Here is a 16129-nt window from a genome sequence, read left to right on the forward strand (position 1 = left end):
GGCCCTTCGGCCCAACAAGTCCACACTGACCCGCCGAAGCGCAACCCACCCATACCCCTACATTTACCCCTTACTTAACACTACGGGCAATTTAGCATGGCCAATTCACCTGACCTGCACATCTTTGGACTGTGGGAGGAAACCGGAGCACCTGGAGGAAACCCACGCAGACATGGGGAGAACGTGCAAACTCCACACAGTCTGTCGCCTGAGTCGGGAATTGAACCCGGGTCTCAGGCGCTGTGAGGCAGCAGTGCTAACCACTGTGCCACCATGCCGCCGGGAAATATAAACCTGAAGATATATTTTTAAATCTAACTTGGTACAAAACAAAGTAGTAAGGTTGTTTTGAAAAATCTTCTAACTGGGAGAGGATGGGATTGGTTACATAAATGCAGATCATTTGTGTGGAGGAGGAGGAGGAGGAGATCTGAAAGAGGGCAGGCATATCTTCATGGAATTTTGATGCTGTGAATTTAATTTCTAAGGTTAATGACTCAGGCAGAAACCACATCACCAAACTAAATTGAATAGCTAGAAGAAAAATGGTTTGGAGTGCTATGGAAACAGTATGAGTAAAGTGATTTGCTCATGCAAACAACAAACGCCGACTGGATAGGTCAATATCCTGTTTTTGCGTTGTAATTTCTTTGCAAGAATGACTTCAAAGACTTTCAAGTCATTATTTGAAAATTAAATTTGAGCAGTAAAAAAATGATACAATCAAGCTCTTCATTCAAATTAAATAGCTTCACAGCTGAACTAATACAAGAAACACGAATAGGAAATTAAGTACCAATCTAACAGAACAGAAGGAATTCAAAATATTAAGAATTTCTGTTACAAAGTGGTGTCCATGTGAAATACACTAAATTGGAACATTAAAACACTACATGAATAATTACCTTCATTTTTGTAACATCTAACTTAAATTAATAACCTCTCAAGGGCAACCTGGAATTGGCAGCTGGCCTGGCCAGTGATTTTTCACATCCCAGAAATGAATAAAAAGATGTGCATAGATTATCAATTAACATATTTTAAAAGGTAAAAGCATGTTTGCTTAGGAGCAAAATTCAAGTACATCAGAATTAAAAGATTAAATAATTGAATAGCACAGCTAATATGCTTGCAGATGAAAGGGCATCAAACTAAGATGTTAATAGTTAACACTCCACAGGTGCTACCTCAGCTGCAGTGCTTTCTAACAGTCTGTTTTTATTTCCAACTTACACAGCAAAGCCAAATAATTCCTAACCTGCTACTACTGTGGGAATATAAGCACAGGAAGATAAACAAACATGGAAATCCTTAATTCACAAGGATAAAGCAAAACATGAAAACATTGAAAACTAAATGATATGGAAAGAGTACAATTTGTACTATACAATCTTAGATAAATTGGGTTGTTGGAAATGACTGACAATGCTTCACACTTGTGGTCATTATTCTCCAGCTCTCAGGCACAACTTCATAACTTTTTCAGGCCATAAGATGTACAAGTTCTAAAAAAAAGTTAAACTGTATTGATTCAATTATATCCAGGATTCTAATCATGATCCAGATGACTCATTTGTATTTGTTTCCTTTTAACACAAAATATGATGTATATATTGGGCAGCATGGTGGCTCAGTGGTTAACACAGCTGCCTCACAATGCCAGGAGATCCATTCCCAGCTCAGAACTGTCTGTGTGGAGTTTGCACATTCTCCCCATGTCTGTGTAGGTTTCCTCCAGGTGTTCCGGTTTCCTCCCACAATCCAAAGATGTGCAGGTCAGGAGAATTGGCCATGCTAAATTGTCCATGGTGTGAGGTGCATTATTCAGGGGTAAATATAGGGTAGGGAACTGGTTCTTGTTGGGTTACTCTTCAGAGGGTCGACGCGGATTTGTTGGGTCGAAGGGCCTGTTTCCATACTGTACGGAATCTAATCATATGCATTGGACAAAGTTGTTGCTAGAACTGGTTTTTTTTGCCCAGTCACAACTTTGTTGGACAAGGCTGAAGATAACAGGAAAATAACAGGAACTGGTATAAGCCTAAAACAGGGCTGCTACGTGAATGGAATTATACTGAGTCAGTCAGATCTGCTAAGAGTTAAAACTGCAGGCTCTATCAGGTAGGGTATAAATTTGGACAAAATGGTTGAGATTGCTCACATGTATGGATAAGTCCAAAGAAGGCATACATTTAGACAAAATGTTCAGATGGAGGTATGCATGCACATGACCAATGTAAAGTATGTATTTGGAACAGAGACTTATGCATAAAAAACCTGAAGAAACTCCTGGTTCAACAATACTTCAAAGACTAACATTGCAAGAAGGTATGCGAAAGGACTGCAGATGCTGGAGATAGAGTCAAGATTAGAGTGGTGCTGGAAAAATACAGTAGGTCAGGCAGCATCCAAGGAACAGGAAAATCAACCATTTTGGGCAGAAGCCCTTTATCAGGGATGGTTCCTGCCTGAAATGTCTATTTTCCTGCTCCTTGAATGCTGCCTACCCTGCTGTGCTTTTCCAGCACCACTCTAATCTTGATTATAAGAAGGTACCCTACGTCAGGAGGTGTGGTGAAGACGTTATATGGTTTTAACTGGCCACCTACAAACTGCCCCATGTAATAATGATTGGGTTTAGTTACAGAAATCAACGTATTGATAGATAGTGATTGAGACATTTCTAGTAGTTAGAAGTACTTAATAAATATTCTGTCGTTTTATAGAGCTCCAAGTTTCCACTGTATCTTTGTGGAAGAGTCGCTTCTCAGATAGGGGCAACAAACTTGTAAATGCAATCTTCTAACAGTTTTAATTCCACTGGCCTGCAACTACGGTATTAAGCCTTACCTGTCATGCATCATATGGATAACAAAAAGCTTTGAATTTTTCTGCAACCTACATGTCACATGTCCATTTTCTTCTTTTACAATTTTCTGAATTTATTTCCAAATTATTTACCAACGCTATTTGCATAGAAGTTACATTAATCTTTATAGTGTATGAAATTTAGGTATTCTTTTCAGCAGAGAGTCTGGGTTAAATTTTCTGTTAGCGACATATGCAATTCTGGAATTCTGCCTTAGCAGCTTGAGGACGCAAGGACATTGAATGCTTAAGACAGAGGTGGATAAATTCTTCTTCAGCAGGAGAATCAAGCTTATTGAGTGTAGATGAGAATTAGGAACTTGAAACGAAGGTCTGCCATGATCTTACTGAATCAGAACAGACTCAAGGTACTGAATAGTCTACCCCTGCTCCTGTTTTACACGTAAAACACCAATTGAATATATCAGCAGGGTTCTGTCTATGCTGCATGAAATAAAAATTGAAATTGTATTGAAAAGTAAAAGGTGCTTATCTACAAAACATATGAAGACTTAAAATATGCGAATATCACATACCCAGAATCAGCCTGGGATTCTGCAATTTCAACAGCAGACAGTTTTTTATCCAGTTTCTGGCCATAATTCACGACCTGGCAATAGAAAACCTCAGTGAGATGATATGTAAACTAAATACAATGAATGCTGAAAATAGGTCATGCAGTGTCTATGGAGAGAAAACAAGCTGATGGGTTGAAAAGTTGTTTTTTATTCCCCCCCACAAAGACCACAGATCTGCTCCTTTGGTTTTACATATAATCAAATAAACCTTCTAATATTTGTAAAAAATTTGGACAGTACATAAACAATATTGACAAAAATGCAAGCTATAACACGATTTAACATCAATTTTGTGGCATGGACAAATACATTTCCAAATCAGTGCAACTTTGACAGTTTCAATGCCCAACAGAAATTTTAATAAAGTGAACAAACTATCCAACATGCTTCATTATCCTTTCTGCCAACCAGCTTACAAGTTTATCCACTTTTAACCATTGCTTTTGCCAATAGCATAAACATCAGTAATCAGAAGCCCCACAGCACTAACTTGACTGGCAAAAATGACATTACATGTGGGTGAAAACATACATTTTATTTTAAACACAGTGGACTTTTTGGGTATGATTGCCACATGTAACAGAGGTTGTAGTAAGATCTGGTTAGGATGAAGGACTGAATAAATATTTGAACAAAAATAATTGCAGAGACACAGGGAAAGAGCCAGGAAGTGGGACTAAGAGCATTATTTTTCAAACAGACAGCAAAGACTTGACAGGTTGACTGAAAATTACTAGACTCCGTTTCAAGAAGGTAGATATAGCTCTTGTGATGAAAGAAATCAAGGGATATTGGGGAAGAGCAGGACTAGGGTACTGAGCTCAATGATCAGCCATGATCATATTGAACAGGCTCGAGGGGTCAATATGTCCTATATCTGCTCCTACTTTCTATGCTGGTATGTTAGTTACCTAAAACATAGCAATCTTACCTCCACCAGTTTTTTCTTTGCTTCCTCACAGGTAGCCTGAATCCCACTGCATTTCAATTGAAGCTATTTTTAAAATAATAAAAAAGTTCAATAATTTCAGTACATCATGGGGCAATAATATATACAGTGACTATCGTGATTCACGAGTTAACAGCTGCATTCTACATATTTGTAGTGAACACATATACAAATTATTCTGGACATCAATGGTCTTCACCAAAGTACTTTACATCTAACCTAATTTTGAGCTTATATCCCTCTCCTAATTTACCACAACCCACCCAACTCAAGTGGTTTAAAAATTTAGACTGACTAATCCTTCCATTACTTTAAAGACTGAGCAGACCTTGCAGAAGGCCTCAACAGCTCGTGAACTTCCACTAAAGCCTTGTTGCACTGGTAATGAAATGGCAAGCCAAAGAAATCAATGAGTACTTCACTAACTCTGGCAGTACAATCCCAACAGATTGCTTTCAATCAGCAGCTGTGAACTTACAAGCATGCCTGGAGTTTTATCAAAATGTATTATGTCACAATGAGGTCAGTTAACACTGTTGGTCGGATGGTTAGTTGGTGATGCTAACAACATGGGTTCAATTTACACACGAGATGGGAAGTTACCATGAAGGACTCTCCTTCTCAACCTATTCCCTCGCCTGGTTAGTTTATATTAGATTTACATCCAAAACAAAAAAAAAATCAAGTCTCAACTGTGCTTAGCTTTCGTGCAGCATGTTTGTAACAGGCATTTTGAATCCTACTGGCACTGGCTATCAACATTCACTAACTTTGAATCTGCTGTGCAATGTGTCACCTTCTTATTTTAAGTCTACATCATGGACATAACAGCACTTTAGGAAATAGTAACTACAAGTGATAAATGTTCCATTTCATTTTGCCAAAATTTTTTGATCACTTCCAATCTAACTTCCTGGATGCCTGCACACATACCACCCTTATAGCTTCTATCAAAAAAAAATTCCTTCTATTTCTAAAATATCATTTCTGCTTAAAGTTGCTCAAACCCTCATTTCGTGACTTTGTCTAAGTTGCTTCCTGAGCTCCACCCTTTTCCAAATCCAATTTATGTTCTCTTTCCTCTTTAACCTCCAACGGTTTCCATACTTCAACACACAGACTTCAAAAATTCTCATTTCAGTTATAAAATACTTAGCTCTTCTCCTTCCCATTTCTAAATATTCTTGTTTATTCATTTTGCAGTCTTCCTTCACTCTAACATTGATGGTTGACTAATCTAGAACATTCACCTTAAATTCCTGTTTTGCTGCATCTCAATCACCTCAACATCCACAAAGAACAGTTTTAATCTCAAACTAATTGTCATATTAGTCTTCAGCAAGAACTAAAACAAGTTGGGTCAATTTTGCTTTTTATATACAACCTATTAAAACATAAAACATTGATGAATTATATTTATCCTGCTACTATGTCAATTTAAATGGTTTAAAAAAAATCCTAATGCTCGAATTTAAGATGAGAAAAATCCACTTTGAAAATAGAAAACCAATAAGATCGTCCGATCAAGTTATGCACCCTAGTTTAATATAAAGGAATCCAAATCTAACACACATTATCCAAAACTGATTCTGTAATTATCATTTCAGCGTTTTGATCAATATGCAGTAAACTTGTGTCATGAACGAATTCAAATTACAGGAGAATTTCATACAAGGACTGGATTCAACAAACCTACCTCTTCCAGCTGTTTTGACTTCTGCAAGATTTGCTTATTCAGAGATGCGACTTGTCTTCGATGTTGCTGAGCAGCTCCAAGTCGTTCAGGACGATCCTCTGCTGAAAACTCAGATTGCTGCAATTATAAAAATTGCCACTTTACTTCAATACCTACTATCAACATCTGCTTACTTCCAAGTCTCAAAGATGCTGAATTAACTTTTGTCAAATGAAGTGATTGTAATGAATGAAACAAAAAAAAATTACCCAACTGATACTAAGATTTGCTTACAGCAATTCTGAATGTTTCCTGAAGCATAATCCTGCATGGTTTTATAAACTGGGAAAGCTCTATTTATTTTTGAATATATTGGAATCCTTAAGCTCGATAGAAAGTGGGCATTAAAATTGCCTGACAGGCTTCCCACACCTACAGTACTACTTCTTGCATCCATTCATGGCCACCTCCAATATCTCACACATACATGATCCCTCAGTACCATCATCCAAAAACAAGTATGTAGACAACATCCAACTCCAATGTCGATCTTAACACCTCCAGCGTCTCCAAATTAGATTTTATTCCCCAACTATCAGTTGTGTAAATGCAGGAAATCTTCTCCGATAGTGGGGATTCTGAAGCCACTTACTACAAACACTGTACCTAGCTACCAATCCCATCTCTCCCACCTGCAAATGTCAGACACTTTCAACACTGCTGTCAAACTTGACACCCCACTCCAGCAGCATTTAGAATCATAAGTAGAATTCTATCCTGCTCCTGTAACAGCCCAACACTGACTCTGATTCAGTTCATATGTTGCCAAAATCCTCAAACATCAGTCTTCATTATTCAAATGTATTACTAGTTAGTATTCCACATTCTATCCTCTGTAAACCAAAATTCACCCAAAGCTCTGCTGCACAAGTCTTAACAGAGTCTCCATGCAGCCTTCTAAGCTGCATTTACTAAGCTACATTGCTAAACTGTAAAATTTACATTGCTGCCTTCAGTAATAATTTACCCAACCAAGAAATTACCCATTGCAAAAATATAACATTTCTACTTTCCAGTGCAACAATCTTAGACTGACGTATCTTAAAATTACAATGGATTCAATTGTAAGAAATTCAATCAAGACTGTCAAAACAGATTTCACTTCACACCTTTGTTGTGACACGCAGGTGAATCTCCTAATTTGGTTGAAAATAACTACCCTATCATCAAATTCAGTCCATTCGTAGTTTAACTTCATATTTTACAACTTACATTGCCCCAGTGTTCCAACTCCAGGCTTTGCAGAAGAACACTGGAATTACCTCAAAACATCACCATAGCCTTAAATGAAGTAATTAAAAAATCTAGCTCCAGTATTCTCAATGCAAGTTCATTTATTATTCAACCTGAGGCTGTAGTTTTCTTTAAATACTATTTCAGATTATGTGCTAAATCAAATTCTAATCTGTTCATAAACACAGTCCTAAATCTCATGTCATTAACTTGTAGCAATCTGCCAGACTCCCAACCAAACAAAGCCTTAAATAAAAAAACTCTCCATATATCTAAATTTGCCATTTATAGCACTATGTACAGAGCAAATTGCCTATTCAAGACTAATGGCTTAACACTTATGAAATGCATTGGAATGCCCAAAGGATATAATAAGGTACCTTACCTTTTCAGCATATTCTGACGCAATCTGCTTAATCTCTTCTGACTGTAGCCCTACAATGTGACCCACTGTACTAGCAGTCAGTTTTCCCTGAAAGTCATATGGAGCAAGTATGTCAAGTCATGGTCCACAAAGATTCAAAAGATAGTTACAATTAATAAAAATCAACACTTACAAGTGGTAACAAGGGGTAAAACAGTTTTATGCCACTGGGCTACATTCAAACATGAAACATATTTTTATGATTTATACTATATGGCACTGTTAGGATGGAAAGAAAAGGCTACATATTTTACACCAGTCCCAATGGTAAATATTCTTAAGTTTCTAATATAATATCCTGACAGGGACAAAAGTAAATGTATGTGGAGTAACTAACTCCCGGCATTTAACAGGATATTTATTATTAGAATAGATTTCCTGGCTTTCTGTGATCACAGTCAACTGGTGCATTTTCTTTGACGTGGGAGAAAGGCTGAAGAGGCAGATTGGATTAGTACTGGAAGAAATTGCATGTGGCTATATTATTTCCATCAAAATAACATTATGGCACTTTCGAAAGAAAGCTTTCCTTAAAAAGCAGTAGTCCCTTCAATCCTTGGACTAAAAGTAGATCGGTATACTCATTAAAGGATGCAATCATTGAATTCTCCTTACATAATCATTATAGAACATAAAATATTACAGCGCAAAACAGGCCCTTCGGCCTTCGATGTTGCACCAACCTGTGAACTAACCTAAGCCCATCCCCCCTACACTATCCCATTATCATCCACGTGCTCATCCAAGGACTGTTTAAATGCCCCTGTGACGGAGTTAACTCATTGGCAGACAGGGCATTACACGCCCTTACCACTCTCGAAGTAAAGAACCTGCCTGACATCTTAAACCTATCACCCCTCAATTTGCAGCTATGTTCCTCCTATAAACAGACGTAATCATCCTAGGAAAAAGACTCCACTGTCCACCCTATCAATCCTCTGATTACCGTGTATGTCTCCATGAAATCTTCTGTTCGCCTTCTTCTCTCCAATGCGAACAGACCCAAGTACCTCAGCCTTTCCTCATAAGACCTTCCCTCCAGACCAGGCAACATTCTGGTAAGAGTTAGGTTGGAAGCTGAAGAGCAGGAAGGGTAGAGTCATGATCTCAGGTTTGCTACCGTTGTCACGATGAGGAACAGTCAGCGAATGCAGCTTAACACATGGCTGCAAAGCTGGTGCAGGAGGGAGGGCTTCAGATACCTAGACCATTGGGATACCTTCTGGAGAAGATGGGACCTGGACATGAAGGATGGGTTGCATCTGAACTGGAGGGGTACAAATGTCCCGGGTGGGAGATTCGCTCGTGCAATTTGGGAGGGTTTAAACTAGTTTGGCAAGGGGATGGGAATCAGAGCCACATGTCCGAGACGGGGTCAGTTGCAGACAGGACAGTGACAGGATACATTGAATCTATCAGGAAGGTTTCTCACGCGATGAAACAAAGGGACCGGTTAAAGTGCGTCTGCTTTAATGCAAGGAGTGTCCAGAATAAGAGTGATGCACTTAGAGCATGGATCAGTACTTGGGGCTACGATGTTGGGGCCATAACGGAGACGTGGGTTTCACAGGGGCAGGGATGGTTGCTTGGGTTTAGAACGTTTAAAAAGAAAAGGGAGGGTGGAAAACAAAGAGGAGGGGGTGTAGCATTGCTAATCAGAGAGTGCATTACAGCTACAGAAACGAAGGTTGTTGAGGAAAGTCTGTCTACTGAGTCAGTATGGGTGGAAGTTAGGAACAACAAGGGAACAGCCATTACTCTGGGGGTTTTCTACACACCACCTAATAACAGTAGATGGATTGAAGATCTCATAGGTGGGCAGATTCTGGAAAAATCCAAAAGTAGCAGGGTTGTTGCTATGGGGAATTTCAACTTTCCCAATATTGACTGGAACCTCCTAAGTGCAGATGGTTTGAGTGGAGCCGTTTTTGTCAGATGTTCAGGAGGGTTTCCTTACTCAGTATGTAGACAGACCGACGAGGGGAGAGGCCATTTTGGATTTGGTGCTCGACAACAAGCCAGGACAGATGTCAGATCTCACTGTGGGAGAGCACTTTGGTGAAAGTGATTACAACTGCCTCGCATTTACCATAGCCTTGGAGAGTGAAAGGAGCAGTTACCGAGGGAAGAGATTTAATTGGGGAAAAGGAAATTATGGACGCTATCAGACAGCAGTTGGGAAGTACAGACTGGAAGCAATTGTCCCACAGAAAGAGCACAGCAGACATGTGGAGACTACTTCAGGAGCAGCTGTTGCGAGTTATGCACAAATTTGTTCCTCGGAGAAGGGGTAAAATTCAGGAACCTTGGACGATTAGAACAGAGGAACTTCTTGCCAAAAGGAAGAAGGCAGCTTACGTAAGGTGGAGGAAGCAAGGATCTAGCACAGCTTTAGAGGATTACAGGCTTGCTAGAAACGAGCTCAGAAATGGACTGAAGAGCCAGGAAAGGGCACGAGAAGGACTAGGGAGAACCCAAAGTTTTACTCATATGTGAGGAATAAGAGAATGGATCAGGGAGAAGGTAGTGCCGATCAGGGATAGCGGAGGGAACTTGTGTGTGGAGTCTGAGCAGATAGGGGAAGCCCTAAATGAGTTTTCTGCTATGGTTTTCACCAAGGAAAGGGAACTTGTTGTAAATGAAAACTTAGAGGAGCTGGAATACAGTCATGACCAGATCAAGATTGATGAAGTTGATGTGCTAGAAATTTTGGAAAACATTAAGATGGTTAAGTCCCCAGGGCCAGACCAGATGTTTCTTAGGCTGCTCTGAGAAGCGAGAAAGGAGGTTGCTAAGCCGCTGGCGAGGATCTTTGCCTCCTCACTCTCCACGGGAGTCGTACCGGGAGTTTGGAGAGAGGCAAATGTTGTTCCACTTTTCAAGAAGGTTAATAGGGAAATCCCTGGCAATTACAGACCAGTCTTGCGTCTGTAGCCAGCAAAGTTGTGGAAAGAATTCGGAGGGAGAGGATTTAAGACTATTTGGCAAAGCATAGTGAGATTAAAAGCAGTCAGCATGGCTTTGTGAGGGGCAGGTCACTCCTCACAAATCTTATCGAGTTCTTTGAGGTGGTGTCAAAACAGGTCGATGACGGTCAAGCAGTGGATGTGGTGTATATGGATTTCATCAAGACATTTAATCAGGCTTCCCACGATAAGCTCATTCGTAAAATCAAGTAGTAGGGGATACAGAGAGATTTGGCTGGCGGACAGAAGGCAGAGAGTGGTTGTAGATGGAAAGTATTCTTCCTGGAGGACAGTGTTGAGTGGGCTCTGTTCTTCAGCCTCTGCTCTTTGTAGTTTTTATAAATGGCTTGAATGAGGAGGTTGAGGGGTGGGTTAGTAAATTTGCAGGTGACGCAAAGGTTGAGGTGCCATCGATAGTATCGAGGGCTACTGCAGGCTGTAGTTCAACATAGACAGGATACAGAGCTGGACTGAGAAATGGCAGATGGGGTTCAACCTGGATATATGCGAAGTGATGCATTTTGGAAGGTCGAACTCGAATGCTGAATATAGGATTAAAGACAGGATTCTTGGCAGTGAGAATGAACAGAAGGATCTGGTGTGCAACTACATAGATCCCTCAAAGTTGCCACCCAAGTGGATAGGGTTGTTAAGAAAGTATATGGTGTTTTGGTTTTCATTAACAGGGGTATCAAGTTTAAGAGCTGCGAGGTTTTGCTGCAGCCCTACAAGTCCCTGGTGAAACCACACTCAGAATATTGTGTCCAGTTCTGGTCACCCTACTATAGGAAAGATAGAAGCTTTGGAGAAGGTGCAAAGAAGGTTTACCAGGATGCTGCCTGGACTGGAGAGCTTGCCTTATGAAGAGAGGTTGAATAAGCTCGCACTTTTCTCTCTGGAGAGGAGAAGGAAGAGAGGAGACATCATCGAGGTGTAAAAAATAATGAGAGGTATAGATAGAGTGAACAGACAGAGAATTTGCCCAAGGGCAGGATTGACTGTTAGGAGAAGTCATAGTTTGAAGATATTATGAGGAAGGTATAAAAGGAGATAGAGAGTTGAGAATGCATGGAATGCGTTGCCAGCGGTGGTGGTAGAAGCAAAGTCATTGGGGACATTTAAGCGACTGCTGGACGTGCACATGGATAGCAGTGATAGCATTAGGATTAAGTCTCGGAGCAACATCGTGGGCCTAAGGGCCTGTTCTGTACTGTACTTTTCTATGTTCTAAATTTCCTCTGCACCTTTTCCCATGCTTCCGCATACTTCCTGTAATGGGGTGACCAGAACTGTACACAAAATTCCAAGTGTGGCCACACTAGCTTTTTGTATAGTTGCAACATGATATTACAGCCCTTTAAATCATTCCCTCTACCAATAAAACCTAACACATCGTATGCCTTCTTAACAGCACTATCAACCTGGGTGGCGGCTTTCAGGGATCTATGTGCATGGGCACCAAGATCTCTCTGCATATCCACACTAGCAAAATTCTTTCCACTGACCCATTACTCTGCCTTCCGCTATTATTCCTACAGTGAATCACCTCATTCATCTCCACTGAACTCCATTTGCCACCTTTCAGTCCAATTCTGCAGTTTATCCAAGTTCCCTTGCAACCTAAAACATTGTTCCACACTGTCCATCACTCCACCGACTTCAGTCTCATCTGCAAACTTACTAGCCCACCCATCTGAGCCTGCGTCCAAGTCATTGATAAAAATGACACAGCAGTGGTCCCAAAACAGATCCTTGTGGCACACCACAATTAATCGGACTCCAGGCTGAATATTTTCCATCAACCACCACTCGCTGCCTTCTTACAGAAAGCCAGTTTCTAATCTAAACTGCTAAATCACCCAGAATCACCCAAGGGTTAAGAAAACCTTGGTCTTTTGGCTTTCACAAACAGGGGTATCGAGTTTAAGAGCTGCGAGATTTTGCTGCAGCTCTACAAAGACCCTGGTGAGACCACGCTTAGAATATTGTGTCCAATTCTGGTTGCCCTATTATAGGGAAGATACTGAGGCTTTGGAGAGGGTGCAAAGAAGGTTTATCAGGTTGCTACCTGGACTGGAGGGCTTATCTTACGAAGAGAGGTTGACTAAGTTTGGACTTTTCTCTCTGGAGAGGAGGAGGAAGAGGAGTGGCCTGATAAGAGGTATACAAGATAATGAGAGGCATGGATAGAGTCAATAGCTAGAGACTTTTCCCCAGGGCAGGATTGACAAGGGGGTCATAGTTTAAGATATTAGGTGAAAGGTATAGAAGAGACATCAGAGGTAGGCTCTTTACGCAGAGAGTTGTAAATGCATGGAATGCATTGCCAACAGTGGCGGTGGAAGCAGTCATTAGGGACTGCTGGACATGCACATGGACAGCAGCGAATTGAGGGATGCGTAAGTTAGGTTAGAAATAATCTTCGGCACAACATAGTGGGCCGAACGGCTTGTTCTGTGCCGTACTCTCTATGTTCTAATCCCAAGCCTCTGCATTTTCTCCAAAAGCCTACCATGTCAAACCTTATCCAAGGCTTTACTGAAGTCCGCATACACCACGTCAACCTTCATTCATATCCTTGCTCCTCTTATCTGTCTCTTCAAATCCTTCCTAGCTAAACTGTAACTCTCCCTCACCTCATCTGAACTATCTTGTCTCAACGATACATAAACATCCTTCTTCCACCTAAGACATGCAATTTGTTTAGTAAACCACAGTTCCCTTATCTTACCAATTCCTCACTGCCTGACAGGGACATACCTATCAAGGACATGCAATATCTGTTCCTTAAACCAGCTCCACACTTCGATTGCTCCCATCCTCTACATTTTGCTATCTCATTCTATGCATGCTAGGTCTTGTCTGGTCACATTATAATTGCCCTTCCCCCATCGAGAACTCTTGCCCTGGCATATATCTATCCCTTTCCATTGCTAAACTAAACGTAACCGAATTATGGTCACTTTCTCCAAAGTGCTCACCTAAAACTAAATCAAACACCTGGCCTGGTTCATTACCAAGCACCAAAATCCAGTATGGCCTCCCCTCTTGTCTGCCCTTCGACAAACTGTCAGGAACCCTCCTGAACACACTGGACAAAACTGATCCATCTGATGTACTAGAGTTATAGCATTTCCAATCGATGTTGGGGAAGTTTAAGTCCCTCATAACGACCACCCTGTTCCTTTCACTCTTACCCAGAATCGTTTTGTCGATCCTCTCCTCCACAACCCTGGAACTCTGCGGAGCCTATAAAAATCTCCCATCAGTGTAACCTCTCCTCCTGTTTCAAACCTCAGCCCATACCACCTCAGTAGGCAAGTTCTCGTCAGAAGTTCTTTCAGCTACCATTATGATGTCCTTGACTAATAAGGCCACATCTCCCCCTCTTATCACCTTCCCTGTTCTTCATGAAAGATCTAAGCCCTGGAACCTGCAAATCCTAGAAACTTCTGACCCTGCTCTATCCATATCTCCGAAATGGCCATAACATCAAAGTCCCCGGTATCAATCCACGCTGCAAGCTCACCTGCCTTATTCTGGATACTCCTGGCGTTGAAGTAGACATACTTCAAACCAACTCACCGTCTGCCAGCACACCCCTGTGACCATGAAATCCTGTCCCTGTCCTTCTTACTCACATCCTCCTGTGCAGTGGAACTCACCACAGATTCCCATCCTCCTGCTGAGCTAGTTTATATCCACCCAAATAGCACCAGCAAATTTCCCACCCAGGATATTAGTACCCCTCTGGTTCAAGTGAAGATCACCCTGGTCATAGGTACCTGCTTTGCCAGAATGAGCCCCAATTATCCATATATCTGAAACCCTCCCTCCTGCACCATCCCTGCAGCCACACGTTCAGCTGATATCTCTCCTTGCTCCTCGTCTTGTACGAAGAAATAAACAACAGAAACTTATGTTTACAGAGCCAATAAAACCAAGAAACATCCCAAAGGAATTTCAGAACTGGGAGGAAGACCCAAAATTAACTGGACACAACATTAGGAGGCTGGATTGAGGGTGGAATGAGTATTGGATCTAATGGATTAGAGAGATTGGGAGTGGGAGCTGGGGGTTAGTTGGTAACAATGGTCATCAGACCAAACAATCAATCCAGTGAACACACGAATGACAGTTTGAGAATCTGAATACACAGTTTAGAAAAACATCACTTGGTACCACTAGTAGCCATAATAGTGCAATATTTATTTCTTCACTAATACACATTACAGAGGAAAACCTACATCCTTTATTTGTCTCACTCATTTGTGACTCCAGTTCCATTTCAATGTCACAACCTCTTAACTGCTCTCTGAAATGGCCTAGTAATATTACGTATCAGCCAACAGCAACTAAAGATGAACAATAAACACTTTTACTAGCAACAGCCACTTCTCAAGGGTGCATTTGAAAACAAAAAAGGTGTAGACATTGAATGTTAACAAGGATTACAAACTAAATCTGAATTGCTGACAGATCAAATGTTAAAATATTCGACTGAGATTGGGGTGGCAAAAAGTCAGCACAAATGTAGTCTGTAGTATCAGTGATGAACTGGAGTATGAGCAGAATATTTTGAAGTACTGCCTCTAGTAGGCAGTGTTTCTAATCTGATTTTTTTCAGTATTTGTTAACTTTGCAGTGCTGTTTGTTAAATTAATAAATAAAAAAAACTTTAAAAGTATGACAGCCCCAACAATGGTACATGCAGAAGTCTTTGCATCAAATGAGATGAAGCAAGTAGAGTTAACGAACGTAGAAGCAGATAGCTTTTGGGATTGCAAGAATACAGACTGGAAGTTGAACTTGTGTAATAAAGAAGTTTGGGTGTGCAAGCAATTTAGTTCGACCAATAATGCCACAGACTTTGAAAAGCATAAAACAGAAAGCAAGAAATCAAAATATAACTGAAAAATGTTATACATACATAGGTGGTTATGGCAGCAACTGTGGAGATAAACAATTAGCTTTTCAGGTCTATGATCTTTCATCAGAACTGGGAAAAGTCAGAAATATTGTAAGCTTTCAGTAAGGGGTGGGTGGCCTTTGCACCACACCTACCATAATCTGAGTACATACAGGTAGTTTCGGGATAATGCATGTTTCGGTAGTGTGATTTAGCCATAACCACACTGAAGAATTAGGGAATGGTATTTTGAGGAACTTACCTCTGCTGGCAATAGCGCAATTCCAGCAGAAATCTGTTCGTGCGTTTCATTCTGCACATGCACCAATGTCCATGCCATTCTGCACATGTGTGGAATGTGCCATTCTGCACATGCACTGATGTCAGCTGCTGACACAGCAGCTGTAAGAGGTATTGTACAGAGAACAGCTTTCTTACATTTTTTCAATACACTGATAAACTTACTT

General features: G+C 40.7%; 1 protein-coding gene across 1 annotated transcript in view; it reads right to left on the reverse strand.

The window, feature by feature from the left end:
- The window catches only part of ccdc93 (coiled-coil domain containing 93), a 67866-nt gene that overhangs the window by 25622 nt on the left and 26115 nt on the right, over positions 1 to 16129 (reverse strand). Inside the window, exons 11-14 of the mRNA XM_060827848.1 lie at positions 7749 to 7835; positions 6092 to 6208; positions 4378 to 4440; positions 3405 to 3478 (exon numbers count right to left, since the gene is read on the reverse strand). Coding sequence (XP_060683831.1) covers positions 3405 to 3478; positions 4378 to 4440; positions 6092 to 6208; positions 7749 to 7835 — 341 coding nt within the window. The remainder of the gene's footprint in view (positions 1 to 3404; positions 3479 to 4377; positions 4441 to 6091; positions 6209 to 7748; positions 7836 to 16129) is intronic.

This window comes from Hemiscyllium ocellatum, chromosome 7, assembly GCF_020745735.1.
Source record: "Hemiscyllium ocellatum isolate sHemOce1 chromosome 7, sHemOce1.pat.X.cur, whole genome shotgun sequence".
Classification (NCBI taxonomy): Eukaryota; Metazoa; Chordata; class Chondrichthyes; order Orectolobiformes; family Hemiscylliidae; genus Hemiscyllium; species Hemiscyllium ocellatum.